Source organism: Morone saxatilis, unplaced genomic scaffold, assembly GCF_004916995.1.
Source record: "Morone saxatilis isolate NCDOM2014 unplaced genomic scaffold, NCSU_SB_2.0 Contig1, whole genome shotgun sequence".
Classification (NCBI taxonomy): domain Eukaryota; kingdom Metazoa; phylum Chordata; class Actinopteri; family Moronidae; genus Morone; species Morone saxatilis.
The window spans coordinates 8,467,488-8,479,068 of NW_023339651.1; the positions used below are offsets into that span (position 1 = coordinate 8,467,488).

The window sequence follows — 11,581 nt, forward strand, 5'->3', positions numbered from 1 at the left end:
AAAAAAAAAAAGGAAAAGAAAAACAAATGCAAAATATTATGAAAACCGAGTTTTCAAGTTGATGTATTCAAATGTCTTTCAAAGTATTACGTTTATGATATAAAACCTAGAAAAAAAAGTAAATCATCACATTTGAGAAGCTGAAACTAATGTTTTGGTTGAATAAAAGACTTAAATGATTCTAATTTTCTGTCAAACAATGAATTGATTTATCGACTAATTGTTTCAGCACTAACACAATTAACCAATCACTCTTTCCATCGTAAAACTTGTCTATTCACTGTCCACTCAACTGTTCATTCAAGTGATACATTAATCCAACATATTTTTCACATCACAGTTAATCCACTGTTTAACATTGTTACATTTTGAATGTACAGTAAATCTGTCTTTTCATTTTAGGTGTGAATAATATTTTAAAAGGATATTTTCTTTAATTCTAGGTCATACTTTTTTATAATCCAATCCTACTAACCTCTTACAATCACATTTACTTGGTTATTTATTTCTCTTTATTTGAATTCTTTGTGCCAGATACAAGCTTTTTGAGGGTGAGACTTCACTGCATTGCTAGCATTTGCTATGGCTGCCTGATTTCATAAAAGAGGACATGAACCCTGCATGCATTTAACCCTTAAAGTACTGCCTTGGCTCTGCATTTCCATCATGTTTGACTTAATATATACCCTGAAATGCTGTCCATGAAATCGGAAATGCAGGCCTGAAAGGAAAACAGCCGAATTCTCATTATGTAATACTGCATCAGACAGATTGTTTTGCAGTTATTTAAGGGTTAATCAGGTATCTCGACAAGTTCTTGCTTGTGTGACAATAAATGCATGTCCTTTCTCAACAGAAAAACCATTGGAAAAAACCAAGTATTGCACTTTTTTCAACACTTAAGTTCCTCTTCTTTTGGAAAATCTTAAAAATGCATTTTCAGGAAAAGAAGAATGCAACTTTTATGCTTTATTCCACATTGATATGTATCCAAACCTTTCCTCACTTGACTGCCAGTATTTGTAAGACATTAACATACTTTGTTTCTCCCTCTGTCTGATAGTCCTATCGAGTCCTGTCAGAACTTCTACCAAGACTTCACGTTGCAGATTGACATGGCATTCAACGTCTTCTTCTTGCTGTACTTCGGCCTCCGTGTAAGTAAAACAAAAAATATATAGATGTTGTTTATTTGCACTGTTATCCATGTACCTGGAAACTGTGAATCTCATTTCTAACCCTTCATTTCCACAGTTTATTGCTGCCAATGATAAGCTGTGGTTCTGGTTGGAGGTGAACTCAGTGGTGGACTTCTTCACGGTTCCTCCGGTGTTTGTGTCGGTGTACCTGAACAGGAGCTGGCTCGGTAAGGATGCTCACATCTCTCACACAGGCTGATTAACAGACCAAGCATTGTACAGCGGATCCTTTCGGCTTGTATTTAGGAGGCTGTGGTGCCACCCGGTGGATATAACTAGTCTTGCAGCTGTCAGTGAACACACCAGATAATCTCAGCGCCTTTCTAGGGCTGCAAAAAAGAAACTTCTTGATCATTTGTGGTCATTTACATGGGCACACCTACACTATTAGCCATATAAGTTTGATATTTTTGTCATGAAATAAACTTTTTGCTGGGACGTTGCATGACATGCATGAAAAGTCTGAATGATCTTCACTATCACTGTGGAAATAGCGCATCAAATTAAAAACTACAGCACAGCATGAAAACTGAAATGCACGATGATTTGAAAGCTTTATGAGCTTTACTCGTCAAACTGGCGCTTGTTTGCATGACAACTCTATCAGACATTGTATGGCTGCATCTGGTGTGCCATTTAAACTTGCATTTATGCGAGTCGATTTGAATGGAAATGTCATTTTCTATCATGTCTTTGGCCATGTGCTGTGGGCAGTGGGCATTGTGCTGCAGGTGTCATTCACATGCCCTTCACCTGTCCAGCAGAGCTCTCGAGTAACACTCGAATGAAATCATGCTGTGATTGAAAAGGACACGAATGGATAAAAAAAGGTAATAAGCTTTGCTTTGGGGCTCGAGTGCTAGAATAGAAGTCAATCTGCTAAATGTGTGAAGCTCATCACTCGGAGAGGTCTGTGAGGAATTAGAGGATTAAGGGGGATCATTTTTTTGCGGCATTACAGGTTTTTATAGCTGCGTTTTCTTCTCCTGTCAGCTGAGGAACAAACCTGCCGTGCAGCCAACACCAGCACCTCAAAGCAATGAACACCCTCTACTTTATAGTCACTATGACAGCTTGATAGGTACAGTTGCATAACGTGCCTGTGTATTTTCCCTGGGCTAATGTACTGTGACTTATGGTGTGAAAACAATAGGAGGACAAGCTAGTGCTGGCGCCATCTAGTGGACATGTTAGAGCATGGCTGGTATTTCACAGTATTGTTGTAGTTTTGGTCAACAGCATAGAAAGTCCATATAATTGTTAGCTGCATAATATTGATTGCTATTGGTTTGTTAGCAACAATATATTTTTACTGGCCATTTTATTGTTCCAACTCCAACAAATATGTGTTTTCTTGTGACCATTCTATCTGCAAAACATGTACTTTATGTTTCCAGTTTTTAACTTTTTTGAAATCATTTGCATGCACATTGGCCTGTTTGCTCTGTTTTAGTGTTATTTTAGCTTTTTTTTCCCCTTTTCTGATAAAGCCCAACCTTAACTTTTCCACACAGCTAAAATGCTGTTGATTGAAAGCATACTGCCCAAAAAACAAAATCACAAATTAATCCCTCAGATCCCTCCTCTCCTGCAGTGTATATGTTAGGCCTGTGTGGATGGAAAGATGTGATAAGACCAAGTCACATAATGATCAAGGGATATGTTCTGTTTGGTGTCTGAGTGATGTTTTGGGTTCAAAGAGTATTAAATTGATTTCAACCAATCTAATTAGGGTTGCAATAAAAGTTGTAAGTTGAGTTCAGTTGGTTTTGGTGCTGATGATCATTTTGGTTCTTTTTCCCAGAGTTCCTGAGTCAAACAATGTGAGCTTTACTGCAATTCTGCTGTTACTGTCACCATCCCGTTGTTCTGTTGTTACCGTTTGTGGAGGTGTTACTCTTTTTGTTGTCTGCTCAGCTATTCGTGGGACTCGCTGCTCATGTTAACTGTCCTATATACTTTGGCACCTCCTGCTAGACTCCAAACAGCAAATATACAAACATTCATGCACCTAGTTGACATAATGTAGGCTTGAATTCTTAAGTAATCCAAATTTGTTATTCAAATATATTTTAAAAATATACTGTAGGGTGTGTAGAGCTAATTCCAGTGGAAAGATTTCTCTGTCAGACATAATCTCAGTCAATATGATCCGTGAGCAATTGGTTGTGTAGGATTAGTGAGTAAATTACTGTTTTGTTAAACTGAGGGTTAAACAGGTTGTGAGGTCGTAACCAGCTCAGTAGTGTCTGCCAGCAGCTGTCGAACTCCCTCTTCTGATCAAAACTCCATATTTCACCCGGCGCTCCGCCAAGCTGCCAATTTGCCAATCTGCCAATCCTCATGTCTGAACATTTTGACACAAATACACATACAAAATACACGCTAATGTTCTCTCATACTAATGCACTCATTGATGCATGAGAAGCTTGCGGGTTTAAACATGACACACATTTCCCAACAACAACATACAGCAGCGGATAAACAAAGTCGGTTACTGCAAAGTCAGAAATTCTGACCTCCTGCAGGTGTGAAATACAAGCAGTCACCTACTGTAAACAGCACATTTATCACATTTATCTCTGACAGTGAAAATAATCCAGTGCAACTCTTACAAATATTATAAGCTAAACAGAACATTACTCTTCTAGATAAGATATTCATGTCTTGGTGGCGGCCGCATGTTGCAGCTTTTTCCTCCTGAACTGAAGGGTAAAAACACAGAAAACGGCTTTTAGTATTAAACTGTCCATTGAAACTAAATGTCCTCAAATGCTCTAAAGCTGCGGTTCCTAACTTGAGGTTCAGCAGTAAAATATGCTGCAGGATGATTAATGGAATAGGAAAGTAGAAAGAGCTTTATCTTAGAGGTCTGTAATTTAGAGAGAGAACAATATAATATGATGGATGGAATAGTGAGACATTGTTCTGAGTCATTTGAGTTTCATTTGTTGTGATTAATTTATAGGCAGATGGTGGTTTCAAAATAACAAAATAACCCTGAATGGAGGACTATATGGTATATAATAATCCTATGCAGTCCAGTCATACATCGACAGACTCACTTCCTTGTGTCTAATTGTGAAGATGTAGACATGTGCAATTCTCATAATCTCTTATTAAGAGTTTTTTTTTGTAAGTTTACACAGTCAGAAGCAGACACTGGAACAATTTGCCTTCAATTTTCAATGCATTATACAAAAAAAGGAAACGCAACCACTTTTGCAAAAAAACAACAACATTCAAAATTAAAAATGCCTAAAAATATTGCAGATTTTGTGGAAAAGCTGCTGTGACATCAGACGTTTTAGGCCACAACGATTTTGTTAATTATCCAGTAAAAACTCTCACTTTACTTGAGGGGGCATAAAAAGAGTAACTTATGATTACGTAATACGTCTTTAATAGTTTTGTGCCACTCAGCAGCTGAATCAGGAGTGACTCATGAAGAAAGGGCTCAAAACTATGTTTTGTTTTCAAACATTTCTCTAATCTGTGCTTTTTTCTTTACAAATACTGCATATGAATAGTAATAAATATTTAAATCAGACAATCTGATGAGCAAAAATTACTATTTTTGTTTAACTACTTCAGTGAACAGACATTTAAGAAGACTTGCAGTATTTTGCTGACAAGAGAAGTGACACATATTTCAAATTTCATTTTGCGTTTCAGATTAAATGGACTTTGCAGACAGATTTACGTCAGCGGCTGTATTTTCTCTCTTCGCAGTGACAGGTTTTTTTATGCTGCGCATTTAGTTTTAACCTCAACGACAATAGCAGTTATTACATCAACTGTGATTAATTTAGGGATTATTGCAGAATCACTAAATCCATAGAAAAACACAATTATTGCCAAAGCTCCTCATTTTTCTATACACAGCTTTACTGGCCGTGCACATGACTTGTTTCCTGCTATGAACAAAGGGACAAAGATACATGCTGTTGTTGTCCAAGATTACAGAATGAAATTTGGTTTGTCAAGAGCAGTTGCAGTGTTATAGGGATGAGATGTACGGTACATTGTGAAGCCAGCTGATGGACAGACTCGCTGTCTGGCCTCTTCCTTTCTCTGGATGAATCCTAAAGGAGCTTACACTCTAATATCCTGATGGGAAAAGGGTTTGCTTTAAGCTCGCCGAACACGCCTCATCACAGTGAGAATACTATGAAGGTCTGAGGTAAATCAGATAAAAAAATTCTTCAAAAAAAAAGAGTCCTTTTTGACGCCAACCTGTTGGCTGCTACGATCAAGTGCCCGATTCTCTTCGTTTTTTTTCTCTTCTTGGAGGATTGTATTTTTTCTACATGATATCTTTCACGGTGAACTCACAATAGTGACGACGTGGATGTGAAGCAGATTTTGGACTTTTGGACGTTTGAAACTTTTGCTTACCAAAAATAATTTTCAGACATGATTCCCACTAAGATGTTAGTGTACAGGGGGCCTGATGGAGGCACGCACTCTCAGACGATTTCTAACACAAGAAGGCGAAAGAAATCGACCGGGGAGCTCTTCCAGAATGGCTACAGGGTCAGGATGGGCCACGGGCAGGTCAGCGAGAAAGAGGACCAGGACAGCATCTGGTACAGCCTCGGTGCATGCTTCCATGTAATCTCCTACTGGGGTAAGACCTACAGGACGTGGGAACGAGGGGGAATCTCCACTAAAGCTGAACGCTAGCGTGTCCAGAAGTGTTTGGACTCTGTGTGTCAGCTGGAGCAGGTTCAGGTTCAGGATTTTGTTCTGTATTATGCTCCCCATCTGGCAAACACTCACTTGAAATGAAAAATGAGCTTTGGCCAGGCACATCATGGTCCACGTCATTTTATAAAAACTTATTTATTTATATTTTTCTAGCTGAACGGATGCCTGTAACATCTTTGATTTGTGTCATTTGGCATTCAAACAAATCTATTCCAGCAGGGAAATTGTCTTCTTGATTAATGCACGCAGAGATGGATTTCACTTGATTTGCTCACTCTTGGCCAAGGTGGCATTTAATTGTTTATGCTGCACCGACACTGCAGTGGATTCTACTTTCTTTTTTTTAAAACTGAGTTGGACCTATGAATCATTTGGCTTTTAAACTCAGGTGGGAGGTTCCTTTTTAGCAGGTAGCTTACTGAATTGCACCGAAATAATGAAACATAAACAATAGAAATATGTGTTATTTTGCTCATTCAGATGTGTTTTTGGAGGAGATTATGATTTCTGTGTTAATCATCTGAGCTTTGTCTGAGAAACAGCAGAAAAAGAGGCTGTGATTTAACACATATGTAGCTTAAATAATCGTATGATACAGTCAGTCTGTAATCACGTACAATACAGGACTCAGGCTTGGTGTTGTCACTGCTGATTTTGCTGGTGTTATGCCGTCCTTGAACTCTTGGCAACAGCTGGCTATATTTTTTTTCTTCCCATAAATACCCTCAAATTTAGGATTTGACGTCACATCTGTTTACTCAATCAATGTGGCGTGACAGCGTCCACCTGTCTCTAATCCAGGTTTTCATCTCTTCCACATTCAGAGTTTTATCCAGCAGGAATTAAACATGTATCAGGTAGATGCCGGTGCTTTGCGAGGCTCATGAGAGTGTTGTGAGTTGATGGAGAGATATAAATCTGGGATGCTGAGCTTTTGTTTTTTTCTCACATACTCCATAATGTTTCTTTTACAAGTGCAGTAAGGTTTAAGTGTCGCTTGAACAGACGGAGTTTATTTTTTTGTCAATATGAATCCAATGAAGTTGATAAACATGGATGAAAGTATGAAAGGTATGAGGTTCTTGTTAAACCGCAGTCAAATGCTGTTGATGTTGTTCCATTTGTCATTAATCATCTTAAAGTAATTTCTTTATGGTCTCTTTTTCTCACAGGCTTGAGGTTTTTAAGGGCTTTAAGGTTGATACAGTTCTCAGAAATTTTACAGTTTTTGAATATACTGAAGACAAGGTAAGTGTTTAATATTTTATCTTACTTTTTTTAGGTATAGCAGTGTGAATATTGCATGTAATGTGATCATTTTATAAGCATGAATATAGTTTATTTTAAAGGGGGAAAGTGCGCTTCTTTTGTAGTGTTTTGCTTGAATCAAAACTAGCATTAGAACTTGATTTGATTTGATTTAATAAACATAAAAGTTATGTTAATATTAAGTTTATTCCTCAATACTGCAGCCAGTAATGTGCTGTATTGTGCACGCTGTACTTGCATGATGCAGTCTGTTTCCTCGCTGCTTAGAATTAAAGCTCTTTGCACAGATGTCAGGAAGAGCTTATAGTGCAAATAAATGCTTTAGAATAATCTCCTCACTCATTCACTCAGATGAAGGTAAAGACAGAACATAAAATAAGAGAGGACACAGGTCATGCAGGGACTTGTACCACAATGATACATATACTGTGTTATAGAAAGGTCATCACACATAAATCTTACAGACAAACTGAGAAAGACCTTGGATAATATATTAGTCATATATTTAATGGCATTGGCTGAAAATCTCTTTTTACTGGTGAACATTGAATGGGAAAATATTGCAAACTTATATAAATATTTAAATGATTAAAAAACTAGTAGTATATGTGTTATAATTCCAAGTATGCACTGTAATTCCATACACAATAATTCAAAGAATATTTAAATTAAATTGAATGCAGCGGCTTTAAGGACTTGAGAATTTGCGCAGCATGTTGAATTCAGTCAGATTAAATAGATCAGGAAGATTTCCATTTACAATTTTTAACAGTTTCAACGCAATGCTACACTTTATTGCATTATGACTGAATGCAATATGAAAGCTGTATAATGCATTTTAGAGCATGCATCTTCCAGTCTAATCCAAGGGATTCTTTTGACATCTTGGCCTGTGTATTTTCCTGATGTCACTGTAATAACTAATACTTAATAATTCATTTGTGTTCTGTTTTTTTTTTTAATAGCAACTCGATAAAGCTGGTGAACCTGTGTTCAATCTTTATTAGCACATGGCTAACTGCAGCAGGCTTCATTCATTTGGTAAGTTAGCGGGAGCTGTTTGAGTTAAGGTGAAGTTAGTGTGTTGCATTATTTTAAGTACATACTTTTTACTGCAGTGTCAAAGAAGAATCCTTTATTTCTGTGTGTTTTGTGGTTGTAAAAATCTTGGACCTCTGTTCCAGGTGGAAAACTCAGGGGATCCTTGGGAAAACTTCAAAAATTCCCAGGCACTTTCCTACTGGGAATGTGTCTACTTACTCATGGTTACTATGTCCACTGTTGGCTATGGAGACGTTTATGCAAAAACCACCCTGGGCCGCCTGTTTATGGTCTTCTTCATCCTTGGCGGTTTGGTAAAAATCCCTCTTATTACTTATTCCTGCTTAAAATCCTCCATGCAACCAATCATCACACCCCGCCAGGTGTTAACAAACGCTGGGACGCTCTCAACTCAGGACGCCCTTCGCCTGTTGTTTACTCTGAGGTGTTTTTGTGGCTCACCACTTCACCACAGTATGTTGCATGTAATGTATTGTATGAGTTGTTTACAGTATTGCAGCATTTACTCAGGTTTAATACTGAAGTTGGTAACACTTAATACAGGTATTGTATGTATAATAAGGGTACTAATCATGTACTTAAGTAATACTTAACTAATGCATGACTCATCATGATTTAATGCAGTATGTATCATGAGGTCCTGTTGACCATTTATTAAAGTAAAGTGATGTAATCAATGAATTAAGTTAATGGTGAGCAACAGAAATCAATGATACATCCTGCATGAAATCATCACGAGTCATACGTAAGTTAAGCACTACTTAAGTATATGATTCGTACCCTTATTATAAAGTGTTACCCTGAAGTTTTGTTCTGTTATTACTTCCTATATGTAGAATATTTGAGAATTTTTGCATTTGTTATTAACTGTAAAAGTACTGCGGTTTCAGGTGGCTCCACACTCCTGCCCCCCCTCCCTCTTTCCAACAAACACAATGAGACAGGGATGATTTATTATAGCCTATCTTGATGGATGTAGCGACATTATCTCAGTTTCTGCATAAATATTTAAAGACATATTAGGGAATGAATTGCATGAAGCAGAGATTTCACAGAATAATATTAATATTATTAAATTAATCTTAAATCTTACAGAAAACATCCTTTTTGGGATTTGCCACAGACCTGAGTTACCTGTAAAGAAAGTAGCTAAAGATAATTTAGAGGACACTATTATACAGATCATATCATCAGAGTGGATTTAACAGCATGACACACTGTAATATGGTTATAATAGGGGTTTAAGTGACATTTTATATGTCCTTGGAAAGCCTAAATGAACTTATTAACTAACTATTAAATTAAAGAGCTTAAAGAATCTTACATTCGGACAGCGAACGTTTTCAAAGATACCAAATATTTCAGGCTGCATTTGGGGGAATTGTGTTTAAAATGATGCAAAACACATCAATATTGCACCAAAAAAAAAAAAATTGATAAAAAACAAGCTAATTGAAACTATAATGAATAATATGCAAGCATTCAATGTTTTATTTTTATCTTGTAAAAGCTGTCAAATTGCCATTTTTACACGATTTTCACAATTTTAATTTGTAAAATAAGAGCAGACAAATACATTGTGGCATTTTAAATTAAAGTATACAGACACTTAAATAGGAGCCAGCAGAGTTCAGTGTAGAGTCTCAGAGTTAAGTTAATGTCTGCCATCCATTTACTGTGCTATCAAAATCAACCTCACATGTGTGTTTGTTGGACAAAACATGGCACATAAGGCTTTTTCTTAATTTTTATAATTTTTATTTTTCTATCACAGATTGACATACCGCTCATCAGCTGTCATTTTTCTCCTTTATTCTTCCAATATCCGTAAATATTGGCCTTACAATTTCCTTTTTCATTTTCATACTACTTTGGAATGTAACTGTGATTTAACTTCAGGCTACATTCAGTCTGTACTGACTAATTTGAATGAATTGCAACATTTATTTTCTTTTTCTTTTTTCCTGTTAACAAATAAATATTAATACTACTCCTGCACGTACAGTAGTGTTCGTCTTTCAGACTTTTCTTTAAAGCAAAAATAGAGGACCTGCTCTTCTTTGTCTTTCTTTTTTTTAGTCTCTTCTTCTGTCTCCTATCTTCTCCTTAGGCCATGTTTGCAAGCTACGTCCCTGAAATCATAGAGTTAATAGGAAACCGCAAGAAATATGGTGGTTCCTATAGTGCTGTTAATGGGAGAAAGTAAGTATTCAAGGAGGCTCTACTGCCTCCGCCGCAGTAGAACCTTCTCTGCATGCCCTTTTCTTTTTCTTTTTCATGCATGTAGGCCATGTTTGCTCGCTACGTGCCAGAAATTGCTGCTCTCATCCTTAATCGGAAGAAATATGGAGGGAGTTATAACTCGACCAGAGGCAGAAAGTAAGTCAAACAAATGAAAAAAACAGCAAACTTTTAATGGTGTGGTTTTGTGTGACTTAATTGGCCCTCTCATAAAGAGGTGACATACCCTGATTTTTGCTTAAACAGACGTCATGAAACTGTAATTTGAGATGTATTGATCTCAAGTAGCATAAAAGTCACACTGTGACTGAAGAACTTGGCCATGATTAATGTGTAGAATTGATTGCACTGTATTGCTGCTGCTTATATATGTGTGCAAGCTGTCATTGCTGCTTCATGAATGAATGTCTGCTTTTACACTGCAAAAAAGAACTCTGCCTAAAGTGATTTTCTTTAGACCTAAAAGTCATATTTTCTTAAAAGAATAAAGTGAAAAAAATCTGGTCAGTATCTTAAAGAAAATGACATTTATGGAAAATTCTTTTGAAATGTCAGCTATTATTGGAAACACTTTTGAATAACCTATCTGCCAGATAGATGATTTTACTTGTTTTAAGAAAATTGGACTGATTGAGACAAAAATAGACAAAAAATTACTTGATAAGGCAGGTATTTTTGCAGTGTAGTCATGTCCATGTACTATTGTCATGCATAGGGGTTGGCATATGTCGGATTTTCTCACTGATCTATCCCTGTGATATAAACTGTGATTATTCATGCTACTACTGGGGAAAAAGAGAAAATGTAGTTTCCTTGATTTGCATGTAAAAAGAATCAACAAAGATCAGTTATTAAAAGCAAAGTAGGTTGTGTCTTGGTCAGTTTAACACATGATTAGGGTTGGGCTTGTTTCACCAATGACTCAACTGGTAACGTAGCTTACACACAGTAACATATTATGTTACTCTTACATAATTTGTAAAAGGAAGGATACATACTCTAGTCTTGCTTTATAACTCTGTAATCGTTGCTATGGTTACAACCAGTTCAGAGTCTTACTTTAGAACTCTGTAATTGTTGCTATGGTTACATCCAGTTCA

The 11,581-nt window shown here is 36.7% G+C and overlaps 1 protein-coding gene across 5 annotated transcripts in view; it reads left to right on the forward strand.

Moving 5' to 3' along the window:
* Positions 1 to 11,581, forward strand: part of LOC118329061 (calcium-activated potassium channel subunit alpha-1-like) — an 89,655-nt gene that overhangs the window by 42,008 nt on the left and 36,066 nt on the right. For all 5 annotated transcript variants that reach the window (XM_035663052.1, XM_035663035.1, XM_035663044.1 and 2 more), the window contains exons 4-9: positions 1,064 to 1,157; positions 1,255 to 1,366; positions 7,082 to 7,157; positions 8,144 to 8,219; positions 8,363 to 8,533; positions 10,351 to 10,442. In XM_035663052.1, the coding sequence (XP_035518945.1) occupies positions 1,064 to 1,157; positions 1,255 to 1,366; positions 7,082 to 7,157; positions 8,144 to 8,219; positions 8,363 to 8,533; positions 10,351 to 10,442 (621 nt within the window). The remainder of the gene's footprint in view (positions 1 to 1,063; positions 1,158 to 1,254; positions 1,367 to 7,081; positions 7,158 to 8,143; positions 8,220 to 8,362; positions 8,534 to 10,350; positions 10,443 to 11,581) is intronic.